The following is a 26,125-nucleotide window of genomic DNA, read 5'->3' as shown; positions in this document are numbered from 1 at the left end:
GAATAAAGATACTGTATTAAATGTTGTGTTAATTAGGCTGTCTTGTCCACGTTCATCTTCTACCCTTACCTTCACATCAAACATTCTGTGAAAAGAAGGCCAGTTAGAATTTTCCTGATAAATTACCTAAAAGCGTGCATCCATTTTACCACAAGTTATCATTTACTCATTCATTACCGACATCAGTCTTTTTCTACATTTTTCTTTCAGTAAAGAGTTAAAATGAAGATAGAAGACGTTGAAATAATGAAAGAGATACGGGCACATTAATTAGGCATTGTTTCATCTTTCTTTAAAATATTAGATGGCTTCAGATTTAATAAATCATTAACTCAATGTGTGCTCGAAAGACTTCCTCCAACACTGAACATACCCTCTTCTTATTCGAAAGTAAAAAAAATCTGAAATTTGTTTAGTCACTTACTGAAAACACATATCATTAATTTGTTCTTGAAGCAATGTTTTCTCTGTCATTAACTGTATTGGAATTGTCCATTAAATTATTTAGACGAACACCACAAGAAATGTGGAAGTCAGTCCTGGTTAATGGCGAGAGAAAGTAAATGTTCTGAATAGGAGCAGATTGGATAGTCCAAGTATCCTATTACAGTCTACAGATGACCTTTATGTATTTATCAAGTTAATGAAAGTAATAAAATGTTCCAAGAATAGTTTAATCTCTTCCACCTAGCGTATTAATTATAAGAAGGGAGGATTACTGTTACAATCAAACATGTTCAAATTGGACAGAATTGCACGTTGCTACGGCAAAAATCAGTCACGTTAATTGTAGACAAATATAGGGGTCACACTATAACAAGATACCCCCCCAATCTTGCTGCATTAGCACAAACACAGTTCTTGGCACGGAACACTGTCTTTAAATAAAGATGTTTGCTTGTGTTTCATCCAGTATGGATTACTAACAGCCTTTCTGATAATCACTCGATTCAAACAAGGCATGCTCCTTGGAAACACGCGCCCGACTCGTCGGATCAATTGGCGTGCTAGAAGTATTACTATTCGCTACGGATTTGCACATCTTCAGCCCTGTACGTGATGTTTTAACGCCGTAACGAGCACAAGGCATTTGTAAGTGATTGCAAAGTGGCAAAATATGATTTGAGGGTTAAGCCATATCGTGACATTGTGTGATAGATATTGACTTAAGATTGTGTTTAATAAATAAACTGAACGTGTAGAGTAAGAAATAGATCTGATTTTAATTAATCATCATTAGTTCTAGAACACTGAAAGACTGTATCCTTTCTTAATTTCAATAACAATTTCTGGTGGATATTGACAAGATATGTTCATGTATCATCGTTTCATCTCTCTTTGACGCTGTAAACACACGTACAAGCTTTCCTTATCAAAAATGATACTCAATCAGACGAGACTGCTCTATCTTTCTACTGATTATAATTTTGAAAAGACTTTAAATGAATCCCCTTCTTCTTTAACTTTGAGTGAGGGAAATTCAGCAGGCATCATCCTTGGAGGTTCGAAACGGGGGTCACATCTGTATTGTGTGAAATCGGTGACGCCTTCTGATCTTAAAAAATCTTCGTCTATAAGGCACTTTCCATTCAACCTTCAATGGGAAATATGACAAAATATTATAAACTTAATTTAAAGGGACAGGTGCGCTATATTTTTGGACCAATTCTACTTTAGTTTCAGAAACGGGAATTTTTAGCTTTGCCAATCAGTAACAGTGTTTACAGCCCAGTCGCAATTTGAGCCATTAAATCCATGTGTGTCCGGAATTATCCGCGTTTGACGATTCGTCAATTTAAGATAATCTGTGATATACAGAAAAGACATATATAGAAATGGTGAGTAAAATTCCTACTATGAAGTATTTTTAAACAAATTATGGGATATGTGTACGTTTCTAGTACTTCTAAAGAATATTTACACATATTCAAGCCTAAAATAAACCCCTAAATGCTGCACCTGTCCCTTAAAGTAGAATATAATGCACGATGTACAATATTCTTCAATGTGTCTTTTTGAATTCAATGACTACAATTGTCGTGAACATTAAAGACATTAGATTAAAGCTTTAGGGAACTCACTTGCCAGACCGTTCTTGTGCTATTCGAAGACAAGCATCAGCAACTATTGTAGCTTTTCTCAATAATTTTTGTTCAATGTGATTAACATCAGTAACATGCGACTTGATTCCAGTGGCTGGCCAGAGAGATGTTATGCTTATACCTTGAAAAAAAGAAGGGTCATTAATTGATAATTTCCTGTGTAAGTCAGTTGTATTTGGTATTGACGACAACCAAGAAATGAAGCACAGCTGAAGTGTCACAGTAAATAAAATATTTGATGATATATATGTTTTGCTTCAGAAAAAGAACTATTGATACATTACCTGTATCTTTTAATTCTTTAGCTAGTCCTTGAGTTAAAATACTAACACCAATCTTACTAATTGAATATGGTGTCTTGCCTTCAAAAAATCTGGAAAAAAATCACACAGACGATAAATTCGCTGAAAGAAATGTTGACTATGTAGTGTTACATATGATAATTATGGCATATACACCGAATACTGAATTTTAAGCTGTTACGGTATACACTTTTGGTATAATAATGATGATTATACTATACACAGAAAACACTTTAACGCCCAGTTACTCTACATGAGATATTTTTACCGATTGGGGATAACACCCAATGCCGATCTTGGAAGGACTATTTACCAATGTCATCTTTAGATTGTGTGACCTATTGGCGGTATTTGGCTGAAGTATTCACTCCTTTCCCATTGCTTGTGTTGAACCAGAGCTTCACTGATATTTCAATTGAGTGGTAACCATACCTACCTGGAATATATGGGGGGTGAAACCATTATAAACTTCCCTGATTTCTGTTCTTGATAAACCGGGAGTAATTCCTCTACCATAGAATAAGAGCCACGTAAATTCACGTCTAACATGAGATCAAATCTTTTTAAAGGTGTTCTGCAAACTTTCTCCCAAAAGATTGACCCAGCATTGTAAACAGCCACATCAATTCCCCCAAATTTATCCATACAAGTTTTAACTGTATTTTTCACCTCAGTCATATCTCGTACATTACATTTCACTGGTAGAGCACTTCCACCCAAATCTTGTATTTCTTTGCTAACAGAATATATCGTCCCTGGAAGTTGTTTTGATTCATCTGTTGTTTTTGCAGCCACACAAACATTAAAGCCATTTCTAGAAAGAGTAAGACTGATTTCCCTCCCAATGCCTCGCGAGGCACCAATTACCAAGGCAGTTTTCATATCTGTTATCTACCGTAATCTTTCAACCTGAAGTGAGGAACATTTGTGGAGGCTGTAAGAACACTGTGTAAAACATGGTAGGGGAGATAATTCTTAAATAAAACATGTTACTTCAGACCCAATAAAATTAATAGTGTCAGACAAAATCGTTTTCAGTTTAAAGACAACGTTATGAATAAAACCCCAAATATAGTTAATATTACTTTAATAACATAATAAAATTAATAAATTAACATAACTTAGTAAGTTTTATGAAATCATTTTTCAATACTAGCACCTATATAACAACATCATCCAACAACAAATTACTTTTGCGAAACCTCACTAAACAAATAACAAACATTACTGTGTCACGAAAAAAAAATCAATTTCCCAACAAAAAATCTTGCTAATTCAGAACAGAGGTAATACTCATACTAAATAAATACTCGAAAATATGGTTCATAGAAGAAGGCATTTTGTTACGAATAAATTATTACATGACATTTTTCATACACTAGATACTTGTGGTTTTATATCAAAACTTAATTTTGACTGTAAAATAGTTGGTATAGGAAGTGAATATACATTGGCTAGAGGTTGATGGTTTTCAGAAAATATGCTTCTTAATTTTCTAACACAAACAGTAAGGAGTTTAGGTGGTGTATTAGCTAAATGTTTTAAATATTCTTTATAACTAGGATTAAGTTGAAGAAAGCTTGGCGTAAGATTGCTATCCATTGCCATGTTTCTCATTTTAGCTTTGGTTTTAATCAAATAAAGTTCTTGTCTAAGGTCAATTCCGTGATCTATGAGATATTCTGCTACTTCAATATGGTCGAATTCAAAGGCAATATACAATGGGGACACACCTAACGTAGTTAATGAGTTGATATCCGCACCCTTGTACAGTAATATCCTAACCATACTTAAACCACCAGTAGCAATAGCTACATGTAAGGCATTCTGTCCCCAGCGGTCTAATAACCGCCAATCTGCCCCAAGATCTAAAAAGATCTTCATCATCTTCTCATCCCGCCAGCCGATTGCTTCGTGTAATGGGTAGTTTTTAGATCGTGTTGCTTGATTTACAGGACATCCACGAGCAATTACATCTTTTACATATTGATACTTCAGATCTCCTTTATATTCTAACAGAGCATGTAACAACGTTTCTTGGTTTCTACGGCAGAGCTTTACATCCAGACCTTTATTCAGGCATTGAGAAAAGAAAAGGTCAGTGACTTCATTAGAATGGTGACTGAGAGCAGTAAAGAGTGGACTAGGACCGCTATCATCACTAGCATTAATATCGGCACCATAATACACTAGAATCTTAGTGATTTCTAACTTATTTAATCTTGAACACAGACTAAGTGGCGTTAATCTTTCATTCCCAAAATATCCCTTTAAATTAGGGTCAGCACCTTTAGAACATAATAATGTAACTATATCAGAATATTCATATCTACAGGCTAATATAAGTGGAGATTGTGAATGGAAATTCAGAGCATTTAAATTAGCACCATTTCCTACCAGTAACTTGACCATTTCAACACAGTTCTGTTCTGTAGCTATATGTAGACAGGTATCACCTGAGAATAGGGCTCTAAGATCTATCGGTGGACATGCTACACCCTGTGATATATAACTTAGTACTAGTCTTTGGTTTGTATTTAATATCAAATATGTGGCATGGGTATCTCTATTTATTACAGCCATGTGTAATGGGGTATATCCTATTGTATTGCAAGTATCGAGGGGACAATTTCGACTCAGTAGCAATTGCATGATTTCGTACAATTTTAAACTGATTGCTAGATGTAATGGTGAATTTCCATCACTGTCCTTAGAGGAAATATCAAAACCAGCATCCAATAAGGATCTAACTGTTGAATATTCTCCTAGTTCCACAGCCTTACAGATTGGTGGTTTGTTTAGGAATGATTCATGAGAAGGATCATGGAAGTCACCCGATCTATCCATAATCATGTCCAAAGCTTGAGTTAATTCATCAGTTGAATCATCTTGAAGGCTCGAGTTTAAACTACCACGTGACTGACCACCATGTTCATGATCTCGATCTTGATCCTCTGTATGTGTTGCACTATTGCTATTAATTCTTAAATACACCCTCTCTCTACTGCATCGACTCAAGATCTGGAATTCTTCGTCACCGGGTGGATTTTCTTCTGCCTAAAATATATTATACAGTATTTTTAAGCAGGTAACTACATTCTCAAAGTAAAAATGCTCAGGGCTAAAGTGTGTCGACGTCTCTGTTTTTCTAAAATTCTTAGACTAATATCTCGTTCGTTACCCTCGTGGTATACAGGGTCAATTTTGAGAATTTCAAGTTGATATTGGGTTTTTCTCATATATACTAGGCTTCTTTGGAAAGTCGTGAAAATGGAGACCAATTTTTGACACCAATTTTCACATCTTTGCCGACCTCCACCTTGACCCCGAGTTAAAATAGCGAATATTATTAAGGCCGCCGCACACTAACCGATTTTTAAAGCAACCTCGCGCATTTCCCGACAAGGCACGTCAGGATGACTTTAGATCTAATGTGCCAGATATGTCCCGGACACTCGATTTGTGTACACTCTGGCGATTATTCGAAAAAAAAATCGGTAAAGGTGCGGCGTTGGTCGGAGTTATTTGTCGCCGATTATAGTCTTGATTTAAATCTCGCGTGTGTCCCCGTGCTTCCCCGACAGGATTTATATTATCTATTATTACCTGTATATACTTATGTTACTGATTGTTTATAACTATTATATGACGATGACGGTGTGAGGACCACATTGAAACGTTGAAGTAATAAATATATCAGAATACCTATCCATAAAATTGTCTTATTTATCTTTATCTTGTGCTTCTAATATGGCGTTGAAAGATTATTATCAAACATTTTCATTTTACGATTACTTTGACTCCCAATAGTGATCTTTTTGTCTTAGTAAGGAAATGCTTTAACATCGCCCGACAGGATAAGCGAGACTATCTAGCATAATAATATACGGAGCTGGATGAACGAGACTTGTTTACTATGCGAATATAGGGCGAGGTTAATAAATGTCTTACCATTTTAATCTCTGCTTCGCTTTGCATTCACCAGCTTTCATTTTTTACAAACATCAATAATCTATTCATTATCACAAATCTTCAGAAATAAACTACTATCGCAAATCTTATATAATCTTTAGTGTTCCAATCGTCGGTCTGCTACTAAAAATACTCGATACTTGGTAGCACATCGGACTTTGAACTATATCTGTCAAATACCGTTTAATATGAGAAAACACGATTAAGGCCTACATTTCAAATTGATGATATTGCAGTTTTGCATCCACACATGGCTATACCATCACATTTCTCAAGATACTCCATATACTCTACACTTGGCAGATAAACGGTGTATAATAATCAATATGGTAACAGTGTTATGAATTGAAGATACCTAACCTTCTCATTGAAGCTTACGTGGCAAAGGGAGATAACTACAAGCATACAATTACACCGTTTTGTGCCCATTTGAAATAGTCCTAGTTCATGAAACCTATGGTTCAATATTAAAAAAACAATTTTTAAATTTATTGGTTTATAACTTTTTCTAGTCTGTTGAGCCACTGAGCCACCATATTGAATGCAAGTGTGAAATTCAAACTCATCCCAGATTTCGTCAATATATACAGGCACACCAAATTTCATAAAACTCAGATAAAAACTGTAACCTAGTCTCTTCCACGTTCATATGCGTCAAGCCAGTTTTCACCTATTTTGGCCAACTAAAGGGCAATAATTCAAACACTGATCAGCGAAAACTCATGAATTTTTAACTTAACCGAGATGTCATGAATATAAATTTAAGCATACCAAATACGACAGTCGCTGTCGCGTTCACAGGCAATTGTTCACTGACAGACGGACAGACGACTGGGCAGGGTTGATGACACTATACGTCCAGTAATTAGAGAAATCGGCTAGTAGTTTTAGAATATTGTATTATCATTCAACAGGAAGGATTGCCAGCCTTAGGTAGAACTATAAATCCCATATTATATCCATATAATGTAAAACTTCCAGAATGTTGTTTGTAATTCAGGTTTGGTAACTGGTGATCATTGTAAAGCTTCAATAACACACCATTCAATTTAATGGCACTGTAAGAAAAACAAAAGTTTTGTAAATTTTAGGTTATAGTTTAACAAATATATAAATCATTCTACTATTCTATCCCCAAAGAAGTAGGGGTTTAAATTTTAGTTTATTAATAAGATGTTCTTTTCTGCTTAGATCATCCATTCACAATTTATCAAGGGTTTCGCCCTTACATTATTCAATATTCAATTATGTAATTTTCATATTCACATTGTGTAGTCCCCTAGTGCCAAGTAAAGTTTACATATTAGTGTTTTGTTATAAACTCTGGTATTTATAGCCTTTGAGAGATAAAACCTACTCTAACTTCTGTGTTTAATGTATATTATTACTCTTGGTTATCCAAAAATACATTATATTATCAGTTTGAATCATTATCTTACCTATATTTCCTTTTTATTGACTTATTATTGACTTTTTATTGATGAACTTTGTTAGATCTACAAGGATCAAGTGATCAATATAGACATAGTTTCGGCAATGTCCCAGTAGGCCTACCCTACACGATACCACAAAACAGCCGAGCGGTTGGCTTTTTTCCATTTTTATACAACTCTGTAAGTGAAGCCTGATTCCATGAATATAAAAGATTATCAATATATACATACGATGATTTTAAACCTGCGTTGTCACCAGGTGAGAATATATACTGATGTTGTATATTACCATTAATACCGTTTATATTGATATTAATAGGTGAACTCCCTATATTCATAATGTATACTGTTACACTACCACGTTCATATCCCGGCGCAGTTCTGGAAAAAATTCAAAGAAATTAAAATAATATAAGGTTGAACATTGAATGATGATAACATAACAATCAGATTTATATGCAGTAATCTTATCCACTGCAAAATTCATAATAACCTGACTAAAGGGTCATCTATATATAGTGACAATACCTCGGACAGGTGTGCCATTATGAGTGGTTGATTTTAGTCTTGAATATATGTAAATAGTCTTCAGAAGTACTAGAAATGTACGATAATCACATAATTTCTTTAAAAATACTTCAAACTAGGAATTTTACTCACTATTTCTATATATGTCTTTTCTATATATCACAGATTATCTTAAATTGACGAGTCGTCATTTTAACATTCAAATGCATATAATTCTGGACACAACATATGGATTTGAAAGCTTAAATTTCGATGGTCAGTTGTGAACACTAATAGTGATTAGCTCACTAAAGTGTGATTGTTCAAAAGAATGGCCTACCTGTCCCTTTAAGCTAACAAGTTATAGGAAATGTACATTTATATGCACCCTGGATGTTTATGAAAAAATCACAGTGTCAACAAAATCTCGTACATTTCGCTCAAATTTAGGTAAGTTAATTTCAAACCACCTCTTACTAAAGATCAGACATCAACATACAATCTAGCGAGCACTTACTTGTGAGTGCAATGCGCATAGTATCTAATATTTGAATTTGAAGATTTGCCAGCGTTTAATACCACAGGACTAACCAATCTTTTGTACAATACAGTTATCCAATAATCCTGAGTAAAAAGTTTAAAAAAAATAAAGTTTAAACGCCCTTCACCGGTTCAAAGGACATGGGTCAAGATATATTCTAAAGTAACAAATCTTTCTGGATTGTTAGGTTGATATGGCAATGGCGGGTGTGTCGCCAGACAGGATATGGTTACACCTTTTCTAGCTAGATATAAAAAAAAACTTTAAAAACTTCATCATATATATTTCCTCGTATGAAAATTTATTAGCTGTTACAAATGTATTTCCGAACTGTTATCTTGGAATTCGATTTGCAGTTCAGATTGTTATTACTTGACATGCAGCGGACGATGAATGTATCTAGCTTAACCAAGCCGGAAAATGTCTCTACATTGGTGTATCAATATTCGATTTGATTTAGTTATCGAATAGTTGGATTTATTATAATGTCAACTGATTTTATTAGACACATTACCATTTTAATAACTCTTTTGTGAGACTTACATTGGTTGGGTTCATCTGATTATCTAACAAGGCGCCATAAAAAGCTTGTCTCAAAAATCCCCCAATACCATTTCTCGTCCCCACACCTAATTTATCCATCCATCTGTAGAGTAGATATCAATATAAATCAGGATAGGATAGCCTTGATATTCAGTGCAATAATAGAATAGTTAAGATTCATGAAGGTTTCATTGTAAAACTGACTAAAATATCTCAGACATAAATCAAGCAGGCAAACAAAATGAAAGTTTCTGAAATTTACCTGTACAGAGTTAACTTTGTACAGACTATTAGAACTGTAGTTATTAACAAAAACTCGCCAAAAGCCTGTTTCATGAATAGAAGATTTAGAACCAATAACGCTAATATACTCACAGGAAACTGGCAACATAAAGATTGTCCAATGAATTTGGCATATAATCATATGCTACTGATGTTTCTCCTAACCATACCGCTTTTCCTGGAGCAGCCTGATTACAAATTTTGACAGCATTTGTCACCTTTGGTATTAATGAATCCATTGTTTGAGCACTGTGAAAGTTACTCACTGTAGCCTTTTTGTTACTCATATAGTAGCTGAAATATTTTTATGGATATAAGGATTCAACACCGAATTTCGTCAAAGTTAAAAAAAAAAAATTTTTATGTCTTAGATATTTCCTCAAAATTGGATTGTTTCGATTTTCTTTATGAATCCCTCACTTTGACCCATATTTCATGAGTAACCAACTCGGCAACGGCGGCAGAATGCGTCACCTATTTTCGTGTACAATGTTTGATCTATAAATAAGTCGAGAAAATAGGTTAGCACGACATTAGGTTACTTGACTGTATATTAAATGTAAACTGGATACACGTTAAAGGTCTGTGTTTCCCGTCTGCATCTCCATTAAACTAAGTGTCACTAGTCGCAAAATATGCTTCACTTCACGATTTTTGACGTCATAAAACGTTTTAGTGAAATTGCAGGAACCACGAACGTCTGATAGAAAATTGGAACGGTGCAAATTGATGCTATTAGTGCCTCCGATACACATAAAAATTTTAGAAAACCTCTTTACAATATGAGCCCAAAATACAAGAGATGAACAATTCATTCCCGCCATCTGTGACAACAGAGTTTGAAAAGTGAAAGAATATACCTACTGATGAAGAGAAATAATATCAACGACATCTTTACCTCCAGCCCATAAGAATCTGTGAAACGACAAAAATTAGAATTGTGTAAGCAGAACATACATTGTGCATTGGTTGTACATCTACCAAAATATATGCATTTGTGCATATAAGAAAGTCTATGTTTTTAAGCAAGAAGATGAAGTCAGTGCCAGAGGTATTCTCACCAGATTACGTTACAGCCTAAATCTTAAATGTTATTAAAAATATCTCACTGCTGGGCGTATTGCATTGATTTCGTGTCTAGATTAGCCACATCCGGTCCAATAATTAGAGGTCTTCCAAGAGCAGGCAATCCAGATAATGTTTGTTTTAATATTTTGAAGTCATTTGCGTCTTCTTGCGCAGATACGGCGGTAGTTGGAGAGTATTCCAATTCTGTAAAAAGAAAAGGATTCGATCATGTTGAAGAATTAGTAATGAAAAAGAATGCCTTAGCTGTAAACCTACCATCAAGATGAGCTATTACAACAGCAATGATATGTCCAGAACTTTATAAAGGTTTTTTACAATTTACATGACTTTATGTATCATGAGTATAGCTTTGTCTACCTTTCACAAAAATCTATTGCTATCGCAATTTAAACTGCAATTATAAGTGAATAGTCATCGATATCCGGGTACCGAGACTGGCGAATCCTAGCCCCCGTGTGTTAATAAGTGTTTTTCTTTATTGTCTAGTGTGGAAATACCCTTTAAAGATAATTCAAAAAATGTAAACTAATACACCTGTAATGATGTTGTTCATGACATTATACAAAAAAGTGACAATTTAAGCTATTAAATTAATACACGTAACTACCAATGCTTAATATAGTATTTGTTTCACTGAATACCTCCTAAAATATTGTCACCAAGGTGCATGTATCTTTAAAGAGATTTTTTGAACATTATTTTGAAAACCATACATACCGTTTCCTAATTCTATACCAGAAATTTTGTACCCTTTCCATATTGAATAATTTAATAGATCTTTAGCATTGGTTGGATCCCACCGACCGTTTTTACGTAGAAGGGAATTGAAGTCAAAGATGAAATCTAATCCGGCCTGTTGTAAAAACTGGTTTAGATCATCCCAATCTGCAGCTGAAAAAGGAGGTTTAATTTCCTTGACACCATTAACATTGTGGGATACATTATTATACCATATCAGTGGCGCATAACTTCTGAAGTAAGTGTTTTTATGACATTGGAGATTATTTGAGGAAGCAACTAGCATATTTAGATTGTTGTGGGTACCAATAACAGCGACCGCGGATATATAAATCAAGCAGACGAAATCGGTAGTATCTCAATATTAGTATTTGCTTGGTGTATTCGCAAATATTCAGTTGTACATAAACTTTCTCTTTCTGTCTGTGTCTCTACGATAGACAACAGTAAGCATGTGTCGATAGGGTGATCAAGTTCGGTACATGTTATATATATCGGTATTATTTATATCATATTTTCACGAAGATAAAAATGATTTGAACCATTTCTTTCAATAGTCGGATTTGACATGATTCTTACTGGACATGTTGAAATTTGAAAACCTAGGTTTGTTCAATATGAATCTTCTTCCATGTTTAGGCCAATGCTTTTGATGATTGTTTTTATCAAACACTAAGTAATCTGCGTCAGTTCCACCAACACGAAAGTAACATGGAGCCAGACCTCTAGCTAATGTGATTACTTTTGGTGATCTGGAAGAAGGAAACAGATTCATAGTAGAAAATATCTTGTAATTATCACACCGTCAATATTTTCCAAGAATTTCCCATTTCCTATTTTCTGCGTCTGATCGATTACATTCAGTGTGCAATAAGGGAAATTGTTGGCGTTTTGTTCCATTTAATTTGTCAAAAATATACGTTCCCTACGTCTACGATGGACATTTTAACAACTTTTTCAACCAAAGACTATTTGAGCTACTTTCAGCCACTAAAGCCTGGTTGCATGTATACGATATTGGGCTTTATGATCAACTATTCTAGAGATAAAAAAAATTGCTTACTTTAAATTGAAACTTCCCCAGTGTGCTTTGATAATATATGTATCAAGAGTTACACCAACAAACTTAGGATTAAGACGGTGTACAACTGGAGAATTGTGCAGATTAATATTGACGGTTTGAGATTCCACATGATATAAGATCACCAAAACCAATATAGTAATTCTTAACATCGTCTTAGCCTCAATGCAGTAGAGGAATGCTCAATGAATGGTGGCTTAAAGTACAGTTATTTTACTTATATTCATGCTATTCGTCAGGTTATGGCTTATCTATATTGTGCAAGGTTATGAGAATTGACAATTGTTTATATAGTGTTTAATAATTTTTCTGTTGTTTTTTTTGTATATGAATTTTCTCGTGTTGATCACATATCTCATCTATTTCAAGGACACCATTTCTGCGCACAGAGGAATGGGGTGATTATTTTACAATAAAAAAAAACCAAAACCTTGTTTTACAGACTGTAATAAGTGATCGCCTATCAGTAATATTTATTTCTGAATACATAAATTCATCGCCGAGAGCGAACATCAACATTCGTTTGAAGTTTTGATTTTCAAAGGAATAAAAACAAATAGGTCTCCAAGAATATTTTTCTAGTAGTCGATAAACTCTAACTCCCTTTACAGGCTCTGGCAGATGATTCTGATGACTAGGTACATGGGAGAGGGGAGGGGATCAAAGGGAAATGTGTCACTTTCCTGTCTGAAACTGCAGAGCAGAAAATAAATGAAATTCAAACCTTGAAAAGTTACGGATAAGATATCGACACGCATTAGTAGAACGCCGAATGTTCCTTTTCCCCACACGTTACCACAGTACGGTCGTGGGGTAGGATTGTCTCTTCCTCGTACAAGTCTGTGAGTTAAGCCTACACCTCACCAGTATTTTGGTACCAGGTGGGGCACAGAGACATTGTAGAATATCTGGTTGTGTCTTGATGAACTCATGATTGGTTCAGCTTCATTTAAATACCACAATATTTATGCCAAAGTTGGCTTTTAACATGGTGAAAACGAGAAACGGGGGGCTAAGCTGTTATCACTTGACAGATTTTATTCAAACAAGCTCCAAAATATGTAGGTTCTCCGCAATCTCCGGGGTATTGTACAAAAAAGAAATATTACATAGGCCTAGTACTTTTTATTACCAAGAGACGTATAAATACACATTTCTATATCATATTTCATACAAAAACAAATTTTCATATTTCAAGGGACAAAGCTAAATGTTACTATATTATATTGAATTATTGTCATGTGTCAAGTCGGAGAAAGCGTGTTTGGTTTCTTTAAAATGTGCAGATTAAGGGTGGTACAGATACTTAAAGATAGTGGACCACAGCCATATACGCCCACACGGCATGCGGGTGGTAAAAACGAAACATCAATTTTAAGTTTCATCAAAATAGGTTTAAAACTAATAGAGTAATAGCATATTCAAGATTTTGGGACAAGGGCAATAACTCTGCTTCTAAAGGTCGAAATTAGCTCAAATTCGAACTTGATCTTCGTTTCATGAATATGTATACACATACCGAATTTATTTGATTCCTTCAAACACTCTAGTTTTTAGAGTGTCTTAAAGCAATTGATGTAGATAGAAGCACTTACTGTATAGAGGTTAAAGGGCGATAACTCCTCAAAACTTACGTAAGAGGTCTAAGATAGCTTGTCAGGCAAGGTAATATACGCCCACTAGCAGCTTTGATTTTGAATAAAAATATTTAGCAGTACAGTACAATCCCCAGTATGAAATATTTAACCTTCAGTCATACACTTCTTTTGAACTCTTTAAAGCGATACTGAATAATATTCAGTATGAGTTATTTCCCGTGTTCTTGAAAACGTGTTCAATTTTTAGCTTGTGTAAACTGTAGAAGACAAATATTCAATCTTCAGCGAATAATAAAACCAAGTTTTGTCAAAATCCAGCAAGAATCATGCCTTTTAGTTTTTAAGAGCTAAATTTGAAAGCGTTTTCAAGAACAAGGGCAATAACTCATACTAAATATTTTTCAATTCTTCTGATTTGCAATAGGGTTCATCCTTGGGTGATTACGAACACTCACACAAAGTTTCATCAAAATCCCTCAATAATTGTGCCTTCTAGAATGATTACGAGCTAAAAATTGAACGCGTTTTCAAGAACAAGAGCAATAACTCATACTAAATATTTTTAGATTCTTCTTATTTTCAATAGGGTTCATCCTTGGGTGATTACGAACACTCACACCAAGTTTCGTCAAAATCCGTCAAGAATTGTGCCTTCTAGAGTGTTTACGTTCTAAAAATTGAACGCGTTTTCAAGAACAAGGACAATAACTCATACTAAATATTTTGCGATTTTTCTGATTTTCAATAGGGTTCATCCTTGGTTGATTACGAACACTCATACCAAGTTTTGTCAAAATCCGTCAAGAATTGTGTTTTGTAGAGTGTTTACGAGCAATTGTGGACGGACGTACCGACGGACGAACAGGGGTGCCGACAATATACGTCCACATAGAGAGATGTGGGCGTATAAAAATGAAACTCAAGTATTTTATCAAGTATATATACATTTTAAAAATATAATTATAAACATGGTGCTTCCAAGCATTCATGAAGAGTTGTGGATGTTGTACGTTGTTCAGTTTTACACTATTCCCATATCAACATGTCACTTTGGCACCTTGCACGAAGAATTCTGCTCGGCAAACAGTATTTCCACAGAAGTTCACCCTAAAAATAGTACAGAGGTTTTTATGAATCGTGGTTTTAAATGATGTCACAGTATTATAAACCGGAAGTGGTGGTCGTTCAACTGGATATTGACGTGATGGACTACATTTCTGTCAGATTGCTAAATTCAAAGCAACCCACAACTTAATAACAATTGACAGGTTTAAATCACCTATAAGTGTTCAACGAAAATGTGTGCGTCGTATCGTTTTCTATTCAACTAGGTTCAAATATATACAATAATAACGTCTTGAAATAAGTTTGACTTGCTGAACTATATCCAAACATGCTGTATTTATGTAGATGATTGTCGGAGTAATCAGGGGTTGTCGGAGGATCGATCAATATATTATGGATAGACTAAAACTCATTTGTATCGCGCCTTATGCTTGTACACATTTCTTGCCATTCCAATTACGTTACAGACGTTTTATCTCTCGTTAACTTATATTTCCTTCTCAACTTTATATTAAATAATAAATATAATAAACTTACACGCAATCAGCTTCAGGAAATTTGTCACAAACAGCATGTCGGCAGGGATCTACTTTACATGATATAACTGGTGATCCATCGGGGCATGTCTTGCAGTTCACTAAAACAACAGTTCATTTTTTTAATGGAAAACAATGATTGAAAAAACATACACATATAATTTCAAAGGTAGAATATGGGGATTAGCCCTTATGACTTACCGCTGTCAATTTTGAAGCAATCATGTTACCCGGACATACATTTCTTGAGTATCGAAATGAAGCACTGGTTAAGTATAAAAAAAAAGGCCGTCTGCATTAGCTCAGTAAGACGAAAAGCAGGGCGTTAAATTAAATTAAACTTGATTGGAGAAGACAAAATATTCATAATTACAGATAAACAGTCTATATAAACTTACCTATTGTAATAGCAAAGACAAGGCACAATAAAAGAGTCACGAATTGTTTGTCCATAATTGCAAATAAACTCTCAACAAAAATTATTCTTCTTACACATAGACAGTCAGGATAGTGATTACACTGTTAAAATTGGGCGTAACCATTACCGATAACATTGTGGCCATTAATGAAGCGCCCGCAAAATTAACACCCCCTTAAAATTTGTTAGCTTCGTTCTTTGATCCCGGCCGTTGCTTGCTCACGATCCTTTATTTTTGGTATCTAGGATGCAGTTGTTTGCGTAAATGAGAAAGCACGCTACGTGTTCGCCTTCTTTAATGTGTAATTTTTACAAATTGTTTTTAACAGTGTAAGTAATTCGAAAATAACATGATAAATACTGTCAAATTGTTATTGATTGATAATTATTAATTGACCTCGGGGTTCAGTGACGACATTTACTAGAAAGGTTATGTATGTTAGATCAACCTTAAAGTTAATCATAATATTGCCTTCTTGATGTACCTCTGGACTGTCCATACATAAATTCTTGGTATTATTTTTGTATAATGAGATGCACATAGGTCAATATTTATCATTTAATTTATACTCTGATATTAATTCAGTTTTTAAACATTTATATAATATGTTATAATTATGCTGAGTCGATGATGACCTCTGTAAATTACAAGGAATAAATTTATAATAATATATTTGGTTCAGAGCGCACGTGCACCTACCATTGCACGTATTTTGTCTCATTCTGACACCAGGCGTCGTAGTTTTACGGAGACTGTCGGTGTTGACTCGGAAGTTGTACATGTAAGTGGGTAAGAAAATATGCTTTGCTTTGTGAAAGAATGGCCTATGACCCCAACCTGGAAAATTTTGATAACTTATGATAATTTGTGAATCAAGAGACCTCATTCCGCTCTATATTGTCTTTTTAATGACTTTTAATGCGATTTGGAGGCTTGGTTGAAATATTTAGCCTTTATAAAAATTCGACTTATCAAGTCGAGGTAAAGATTCAAAATGGTTGTGGGCTACGTTCGTGTGTGTTATTTCCATGTAAGAACCCATCGTGTCCAAACCACGCCCCCAATTCGTCATACTTCCTTGGTTATTAAGACCCTGTCAAAAACCATTTTCGTGATACGATTGTAAGACCATGCGTACTTTCGTATGCCGAAATTCTTCACTTTGTTACTTTCACCACAAAACCCAGTTGAGGTCTAAACTCACTGTAGTCTGTAGAAACTGAGTAATTAGGTCTATACACACAAGATATTAATATGCATTTCTGAAAGCTGTTTATAGGGCTAGTGCTGAAAATAATTCATTAGAAAGTTTACCTATTTTAATACATACATCCACATTTCGATAATTCTAGTTTCACTTTTGGAGACAAAAACGTCTGTGTCTAATACGAACCACTGTATCTGTGTCTTAACAAGGATCAAATTTGGCTTGTGAATATGATAGAGGATATAGTTTTATCCGATCTTGATGAAACTTGGTATGCATGTATATATCGATGAAATCTTGGTCAAGTTCGAATTTGGAGTTTAGAGTTATTGCCCTTGACTTAGTAAAAACATGTCAAATTTTGCTTGTAAACGGATAGGGTTTATCCGAGTTTAATTAAAATTAATTTCGTTTCGTTTTTTTTTTATTAGTTCTTGTTTTTGGTACAGACACTTAAGGTGTGGGCAAACGACCTGTCTTGGTTGGAGACTTTTGTCGCCGAATAGTCTTGTCTTGAGTTTCTGCGACTGACAGTGACACAGGTACTCGGGGAGACGAAAATCTCGTGTCGGTCGTTTTCGACCTTGTCGATAATCACGTGCGGAGCATACAATTGAAAGGAAAATGAATCTAAATCCCGTCGGCGACATGATAATCTCGTCGTGCAAGCACAGGCACACGCTTGATTTTACTCAAGATTCAAGTCTAACGACCGGACTCTTGATCATTCGTGAAAATAACCTTTTGAAAAATGAGGAGCCATATTTTTAAGAATTGCCACAGTATCATTAGATGCATACTACTGTGTTCTATAGGCATTGTAAATGTGGAGTCTGGTATAGGCTACTCCTATTTCAACAATAATTGAAACAATTCTTCTTTGTGACGATTGAGTCAGAATGGAACTTGACGGTGTGACGTTTTAAATTTATAGGCTTACAGTGCCGTTTTTCAAGAATTGTTTAGGTCTCGATTGTACCTGGTCATTTTTTGATCGATAGGTTGTTTTCCATCGCGAAAATATACCTACAGCTATATCCTTTGTATTACAGATCGCGATAAAATTCATACAATTTATGCTTCACGTATGTGTTAGGCCAATGGTGACAGAGTTCAATACAAAGAAACATTTCGCAGTTTTTTAACGTCCGGTAAAATACGGAATGTGTTTTAAAAACAGAAAAATGTACCCAGTTCGTTTGTGAAGAATATCTAGCTTGCATAACATGAACTTGCATAAAGTCATCAAACATGTATGAAAAAGGCTCAAGTTTAAATTAAAGTAAACTTCTATAGCAGTTTTAATGATTTTATCGATTTAAACCATTGAGCTCGAATTATTGTTTATTACATCATCTATATTATGTGACAGTCCTGGCTATATTTTTAAGGAGAAATCGTCCATATAACTGGAAGTGATGTACAAGCGAAATGGTTGTATCTAATTTTACAATAAACTATTAATTTGGAATATAATGAGATTTCATATGCCAAACAGCAGTTATGAACCGGTTAGCTTATATATAGGTATAGATTGAACATAGTTTATAAAAAAAAAACATGAAAACTATTTTTCACATTCATGACCTGATTTGCCCTCTGCTAATGGTCTATATGTCATAATCAGGTTGAGCCAACAGGTAACAATAGTAAAGATTAAGCTTATTAAATATATGAAGCGTATAATTGGTAGTGTAAAATAATCCGGTCAAGTAATGATATAGACAATATAACGTCGCAGTAGTAAACAGGAAAAAATACTCAAATAGAAGGGATCACATATCTTTTTCATAACACTAAGGTAAAACTTCAATTTTTTTTATCATTTTATTAATTGATCAGTACAGCATATCTGGTAGGTTGGATTTAATTTGATAATAGCATTTCTTTGGGAAGATTTAAAACACTGAAATAGAATTGAAGTTCGAATGACATAAGAACTACCTGTTGGCGTCATTTCATCATAGACAAATCCACTGTCTGACTTTCAATCTTCAGAGGAGATAAGAATTGAAGAGATTTAGTATAAGATGGTAATATTGAAGGGCTTTCTTTTACAGGTTACAATATGTCAAATGGCGACAATGAAACGCTTCTAGAAAAGGTGTACCACATCACAGAACCCTGTATTCATCATCTTCAATCAGAATCTATATTAATTGTAACTCAAGCATTACGACATGTGGCAGATGAACTTCATAATAGATATGTTCAGTCTCCTATAAAAGACTTGATATTATCAGTATTTCATTCTTTATTACAATATAGGTAACTCATCCAAGCAATGTTTATGTAAATAGTCTAAATTATTCGTATTGTGATATAAAAACTGTTTGTTTTAGAAATGATGTTAAAGGTAAAAAGGTGGTACGGGTGATCAGCAAGACGCTGCTTCCAAACACTTCCGGCTGAGAACAGTTTTTTAGAAATGACCACTGAGAAACATCCTGAGTATTTTAAGTATTATATTCAATACGACTATAGTACTTGGACGGTGTGGGAGATATTTCTGTTTCTAGTTCTTATTTGCCAACCTTCTGACTGTGAAATATAGAACCATTCCTGAAAACAGCAAGATAAAAGGAATAAATAGTGATGATACTTTTTACACAGGTTGAACTGTGGCACTTCCGGTTTTGCTAAATGTTCCAAAATATATATATATATATATATATATATATATATATCCATTACAGAAGGCCTAGGAAAGTTGAATGGTTGCTGCAGCTACTGCAGTAGAGTCTCAGGAAGGTGTGCAAATTTCGAAAAAACTTCAAAATTCAAAAAAAAAATGAATGGCCCTAATACGCTTCCGTAGAAATGGGAACCCGTTTTTAGAAATAATAAATAACTTACCCAGTAGAGTCAGAAATATAAAATATAGAAACCCAATAGAGTCACTCATAGAAACTAACATGTGAATATTAATGAACATATTGAATACTGGTAAATATGGAACCATAATCATCTGAAATAAAAATGTAGTCTTAAAGTTCGTAGTGGCCATATCTTTATGTCGGTAGAATGTGTAATTTTCTGTTTAATTGGGTAATGAAGTGCATAATAATTTTATTCCTGTGAAGCCATACTGGAATTTCACAAGTTTACGAATAGGAGGAAGTTACTGCATTTACTTAGGTTTTTTAAAAGACAACGTTTTTTAGATATAAATTATGAACCTACCCTCAATCCAAGGTATTTCCTCGATTTAACATAAGATTTCAAGACACACAAGTGAATGGTAGCACACATCAACAACACTCCACAAACACAAATAGTCAGCAAGGAACTATAGTAGAAATCCTGTGTTCCTCCAGAATATAAAATAATGGTTCCGGATAGAAACACACAACTACACGTTATAGTTATTAAAACAATTATTAAATACCACTTTTGGTTATAATTTTCTACACCCAAAACCTTCTCTTTAATCTTTAGATTGCAAAGCGGTTTGTTTAATACAAACGGTACAGATGTTGTTTGTTTTGAATTTGTCATTGATTTTGAGAATTCTTTTATATCCATCGAAAGATCGTCAGACAAACGACTGACTCTGCCAATTTGGAAACTACTTGTTGCTATGCTCGCATCTCCCATTCTTAATATGGTTTCATTACAGTCTGTTAAAAACGGCAAAAGCTGTAGAATCACTGCATTGGGCGTTTTATCTGCTATATTCGATTGTTTAATGCTGCTAACTGTTGCAATGTCATGCCATTTATGTTCTGAAACCTCAATAAGTTCTGTGTAACAATTTATCCAAACTATGAGAATATTAGCAAGGGTGGAATTAACAAAAATACATATAGTGGAAAAAGATATTAGAGTTTTAAATGATATAACTGAACAGGCAACAACGGAGTAGAGACCACTAACTATAATTGCCAACATTGGTGTTTTGTTGCTACCTGATACAGCTGCAAACACACTAGGAAGTAGTCTGTCTCTAGCCATGGAGAAAACGAGTCTTGAAACTTGGTATAAACACGACAAATTTACTTGAATCAGTCCGACAGTCATCCCTACTAGTATGACGTACCTCATCCGACTGATGTGAGCATATTGAACTGCAGCCATTAGCGGAGCTTTGGTATCAAATAACCGGTATGGCTGCAGCATTAAAACTGATACAGTCACGCCACAGTACAGTAATCCGACAAATATCATCACAACAATAATAGCTATTGGTATAGATCTTTTAGCATCTTTTGCTTCTTCTCCGGAAGAACATACTGCTGAGAAACCTGTATAAGCAAAGTAGCAAATTGCTGCTCCTCGAAGTATACCAGAAATGTGAATTGGCATCGCACTGTGTGACTGGAAACTTACAATGTTGTGAACATCGCCATACTGAAGTCCACAGATGATAAAAATTAGCAGTGCCAATGTTGATATGACAGTGGTAAATTTTGTGACGTTAAAGAGATTGGTGGTGCCAGAAATGAGTATACACGATGACAAAACGATAAGCGCTGTTGCTGGTACGTTAAAACTATAAGAATTCGTTGAGGAAAGTAATGCAAAAGATCCAGAATTGCTTGTATTTGTTACATTAGAAGTCACAATCCATTTGGTTTGATCCAAAATTTGGTTTATATAAGAACTAAATGTCTGAGCACCTAAACTTATACTAGAAACGCCACCTACAAAGACAAGCACGTAGTAAATCTGATAACAAGCAATATTTATTACACGAACTGTTTTTGTATCGTTGATGTGCCTCCTAAGAATTGCGAAAGACTCAAAACGCTGCAATGATTTTTCATTAACAGTCATAATACTATAAAATACTACACCCAAAGACGTACCATGTAAGCTCAACCAGCCAACTAAGAATCCTTGAGTTACTCCCCATGATTTAAACATGAACGTAAAGATGCCACCACAACCTTTATATCTGCACGATAGTTCAGAGTAGGCGAGGGAATTGCTGAAAGCTATTATTCCAGCCAGAACAAAACATAGGATAACGTAGGCACCTGGAAATATATAAGCAGGTATTCACGTGAAGCGTGATTAAAAGTTTCGTATTAACATAGTTTTTAGAAATTGTTTCTGATCGGTTAAGTTAGACTTAAGGTGCGGGCGCACGAGCTGTCTTGGTCGGAGACTTTTGTCGCCGATTAGAGTCTTGTCTTGAGATTCGACGAATGGCACGGGTACACGAGGAGAAAAAAAGTCCCCAGTCGGTCGATTTCCACCGTGTCGATAATCACGTGCGCAGCATGCAATTGAAAGATACAGGAATATGATTGGATGACGACGGTCTGTCTTGCAGACAATAAAACTATCAGAGACAATTATCAAACTTGTTTGATATTATAAATCTTGTCGGCGACACGATAATCTTGTCGTACCTGTACCCCGTCTATTCGTGGCTTAATGCAGGCTTCACACTGACCCGATATTGACACCAGATGGCCATACGAATAAGGAAAGATGAATTTCGGGCGAAGATAGCACCGAACTAGGACAGCAGCCAATATAAGGCCGAGTACGATGCACGCAGAACGTCCCACATAGAAGGCAGGATGGCTTTTTATTCAATGTTCTTCATTGCTATTTCTTAATTCTTAATTCTGAATCCTTATCTCTTAATTTGCACGCTTAATTCACCATTTGTTATTGAAAATTGACATTTGTGTACAAAAATCATAATTTGTACTGAAAATGAACATTCTTTGATAAGCATTCTTTTTTTCAATTATTCAATTAATAGAATTCATGCCAAAAATATCCTCAAATACAAAACTACCAATTCAAATCTACCTCATTATATCTTCCAATGCAAAACGTCACACACAAACTCTACCAACAAATGTTCAAATACAAATGTTCGATAACAAATCTCGCTCAACAAATCTTGCGAAACACATCTCCAAATACATGCCGAATATATTTGAAGGTCATGGTTATGACGACAGATGTCGCTGCCATTCCGCCTTCAATACCCACGATTGCACCATAACCGCACACTGAGTGGGCTTATGAAGAAGTCACTTCATAATGAGAATACGATGCGTTCGAATGACCGATGATAGAAGACTTTTAGACGACCGTGGAAGCAGACTGTAGAATAGTCAGCAACAACCAACAAACGCGAGTTCGTTGCTGATCGGGAATCTTTGGGAGTAGTACACACTGTACATTTTGAAAATTATTTAAAATTCGACAGTCTTCACCGGGGTCCCATTGTGATGCCATCGCACTATGATACGATGGATCCACGATGGACCCGCGACGGCTTTGCGAGGGCTTCACTTAGTCGTGAGACCTTCCTAAGACAATTGGACAACTTCGTGTTTTATTCATGAGTTGAAAAACGCCCGACAGCACAGAAAATAATACGAAGTAAAGCCGAAGACGACAATTTTGAAAAGCTGCTCTAACGATGGCCTAAACGAAGGGTAAAATGGACGCACGAATTCAAAACGAAAATGGATGTCGCATCCTTCGAAATTTTTTGGCATGCCAAAGATGTAACTATCAAAAAAACTCAACCGTTGGTCATGCGATGGCTAAGGATATCCTCAATGGCCCAATATTGATACGATCAGACCCGAAATTTAACATTTCTTTTATCGTGTGTCATTTTCGGCACAGTTTGACGTGGACATAAGGTAGTGTTCCATTACAGTTCAATTTGATCACAAACACTTAGGCTACTCTAAACAGTAATCATATAAGTGGATCAACATGCTGGAGAGACACATAATTTGATATCACAAAACTTCCACATTACCTGCATGTTCCTTAGCCACAACTCCTATAACAATGTATATCCCACTTCCAATAGTTGATGAAACACCCAAAACAACTAATGATGTCGTAGACAAATGGGACTTCAAGTTGACTCTTTTGACTTCTTCATTTTCTTCGATCATGATATTTGTACAAGAAAAGACTTTTGTATGTACTTGTTTCTTATTTCGTTTATAAATTTATGAACAGATGCTACCGTGTTTTATAACTTTCTTATTGATTCCTCAACCTTGAAATTTGTTTACATGGCACAAGTCCAGTGGACTAACAAAAAATATATACACTTTGACATGTGACGTGCTGTTGGTATATAAGGTTTTATAAGAGAAACTCTCTTATAGAACCCCCAAGAAATAACTTCCACTGCGCTTCCTGAAAATTGATTGAAAACGACACACAAAATTTACAAAGCAATCTTTTGAAGGTCAAAGTGTGTCATAAATCGGTTAATGGTACTACAGCATTTGCATCCAATATACACATAGGCCTACAACGTTTTATCACAACTGAATCACAAAAGATTTAATTTAGTTACAGAAAAATTGGAACTATGGTCAGTGAGTTTCTTCATTTGCTTACTTTATCTAAAATCCAACAATGGAAAGTACATCGGGAGCATCAGCCCCTCCTTTCCCCGTAATCTAATTTTAGAAAGTTAACCTACATTTCAAAAGCTGTTCTGATACACATGAATAAGACGATAATTTGACTTCATGTCTAAACTTTGGATAGAAACCTAGCTGTTCCCATTATGATTTTTATACAAGTGTTTGCAGCATGCCGACTTAGTTGTCGTTAGAAACCTAGCTGTTCTTATGAGAATTTTTATATTAAACATGTGGCAGCATATGCAATAAGCTCTTGTCTTATATATGTAATCACAGTAATTTAATCATGGTGGAAGGCCTTATCATCCCTTCTGGATTCGCTGTATACCGACCGACTTGACGATATTGACTGGACCATCAAATTACAGTTAATAGTTGAAACAAAATACATGAGAAGCTTCGAATTCTGAAAGAAGGGTATGTTACACTGATCTTGTTCTGCTATTGTTCTGATGCTATTTGGTTCTGAATCTGATCTGAATGTTATTTAAAGGGGCAGAATCGCCATTTTCGGGTTTTGATTTGGGCCTCGAATAAATTTAAATTGCCTCTGAATTACTGTAAATTGTTAAAAGATCGCAAAATTCGTTTAAAATCCCATTACTAGTTCTTTCTGTTTCTATACATCTCTTTGCTATATGTTGCAGAGTCTCAAAAAACGCGGATATTTCTGGACACAATTTGGAGGTTCAAATTTCGACGTCGACCACTATGACTGATTAGCTTTAAACAAGAAAAAACCTTTTTTGAGACTATGGCCCGAACCTGGGGTGGCGAACTTGTCCGTTTAAGCGAAGCTTCAAGATAGCTTGCCAGGCAACGTAATATACGCCCACTGGCAGCTTTCATAAAAAATATTTAGCAGTACAGTAACAATCATCAGTAAGAAATATTCAACCTTCAGTCACACACTTCTTTTGAACTCTTAGGGGCGATACTGAATAAAATGGAGTATGAGTTATTGCCCTTGTTCTTGAAAACGTGTTCAATTTTTAGCTCGTGAAAACACTAGAAGGCAAATATTCAACCTTCAGCGCGGTACTGAATAATTATAGAGGGGGATCGTTGCCAAAAGAATTCACAAAGTCAAACTCGAAAACAAGTACACCTTAATATGTTAGATTGGCATCTCAGGACCTCAATGGCACCAACAATTGCATTCATAATTCCAAAGGAGGCCATTGGAAAAAAAATTGCCATTTTTCAATATCCATATTGGATATCCGTCACGGGCTCAAGAAATTTTGACAACTATGTAATTATTCTATTCATTAGACGACTTTTTTCGTTTTTTGATTTAATTACAACAATTACAATCAATCCAAAAAATTAGTGTATCC

The 26,125-nt window shown here is 35.0% G+C and overlaps 4 protein-coding genes across 4 annotated transcripts; all 4 read right to left on the bottom strand.

Annotated features, from left to right (window-relative positions):
- Nucleotides 1–662: 662 nt before the first annotated feature.
- Nucleotides 663–3,313, bottom strand: LOTGIDRAFT_220526 (hypothetical protein). The gene is made up of 4 exons (XM_009064486.1): nucleotides 2,841–3,313; nucleotides 2,387–2,475; nucleotides 2,082–2,223; nucleotides 663–1,594 (listed from the first exon to the last, which is right to left on the bottom strand). The coding sequence occupies exons 1-4, from the start codon at nucleotides 3,284–3,286 to the stop codon at nucleotides 1,420–1,422; spliced, it is 852 nt and encodes a 283-aa protein (XP_009062734.1). The 5' UTR covers nucleotides 3,287–3,313; the 3' UTR covers nucleotides 663–1,419.
- Nucleotides 3,314–3,775: 462 nt separating this feature from the next.
- Nucleotides 3,776–4,816, bottom strand: LOTGIDRAFT_128873 (hypothetical protein; the record flags this gene model as incomplete). Its single annotated transcript, XM_009064485.1, has 1 exon — nucleotides 3,776–4,816. One exon carries the CDS (start codon nucleotides 4,814–4,816, stop codon nucleotides 3,776–3,778), a length of 1,041 nt encoding a protein of 346 aa, XP_009062733.1.
- Nucleotides 4,817–4,981: 165 nt separating this feature from the next.
- Nucleotides 4,982–6,699, bottom strand: LOTGIDRAFT_194901 (hypothetical protein; the record flags this gene model as incomplete). Its single annotated transcript, XM_009064484.1, has 2 exons — nucleotides 6,356–6,699; nucleotides 4,982–5,461 (listed from the first exon to the last, which is right to left on the bottom strand). Coding segments are annotated over exons 1-2 (507 nt in total), but the record flags the coding sequence as incomplete, so codon positions are not given.
- Nucleotides 6,700–20,188: 13,489 nt separating this feature from the next.
- LOTGIDRAFT_128887 (hypothetical protein) lies at nucleotides 20,189–24,299 on the bottom strand (the record flags this gene model as incomplete). The annotated part of the gene is made up of 4 exons (XM_009064483.1): nucleotides 20,189–20,401; nucleotides 21,148–22,034; nucleotides 22,197–22,394; nucleotides 24,158–24,299. 4 exons carry the CDS (start codon nucleotides 24,297–24,299, stop codon nucleotides 20,189–20,191), a joined length of 1,440 nt encoding a protein of 479 aa, XP_009062731.1.
- Between the last annotated feature and the right edge of the window lie 1,826 nt (nucleotides 24,300–26,125).

The sequence above is a fragment of the Lottia gigantea genome (genome assembly GCF_000327385.1).
Source record: "Lottia gigantea unplaced genomic scaffold LOTGIsca_63, whole genome shotgun sequence".
Taxonomy (NCBI): domain Eukaryota; kingdom Metazoa; phylum Mollusca; class Gastropoda; family Lottiidae; genus Lottia; species Lottia gigantea.
Note: the sequence above shows the minus strand (reverse complement) of the source record. Positions and strands in the feature narration are given on the sequence as shown.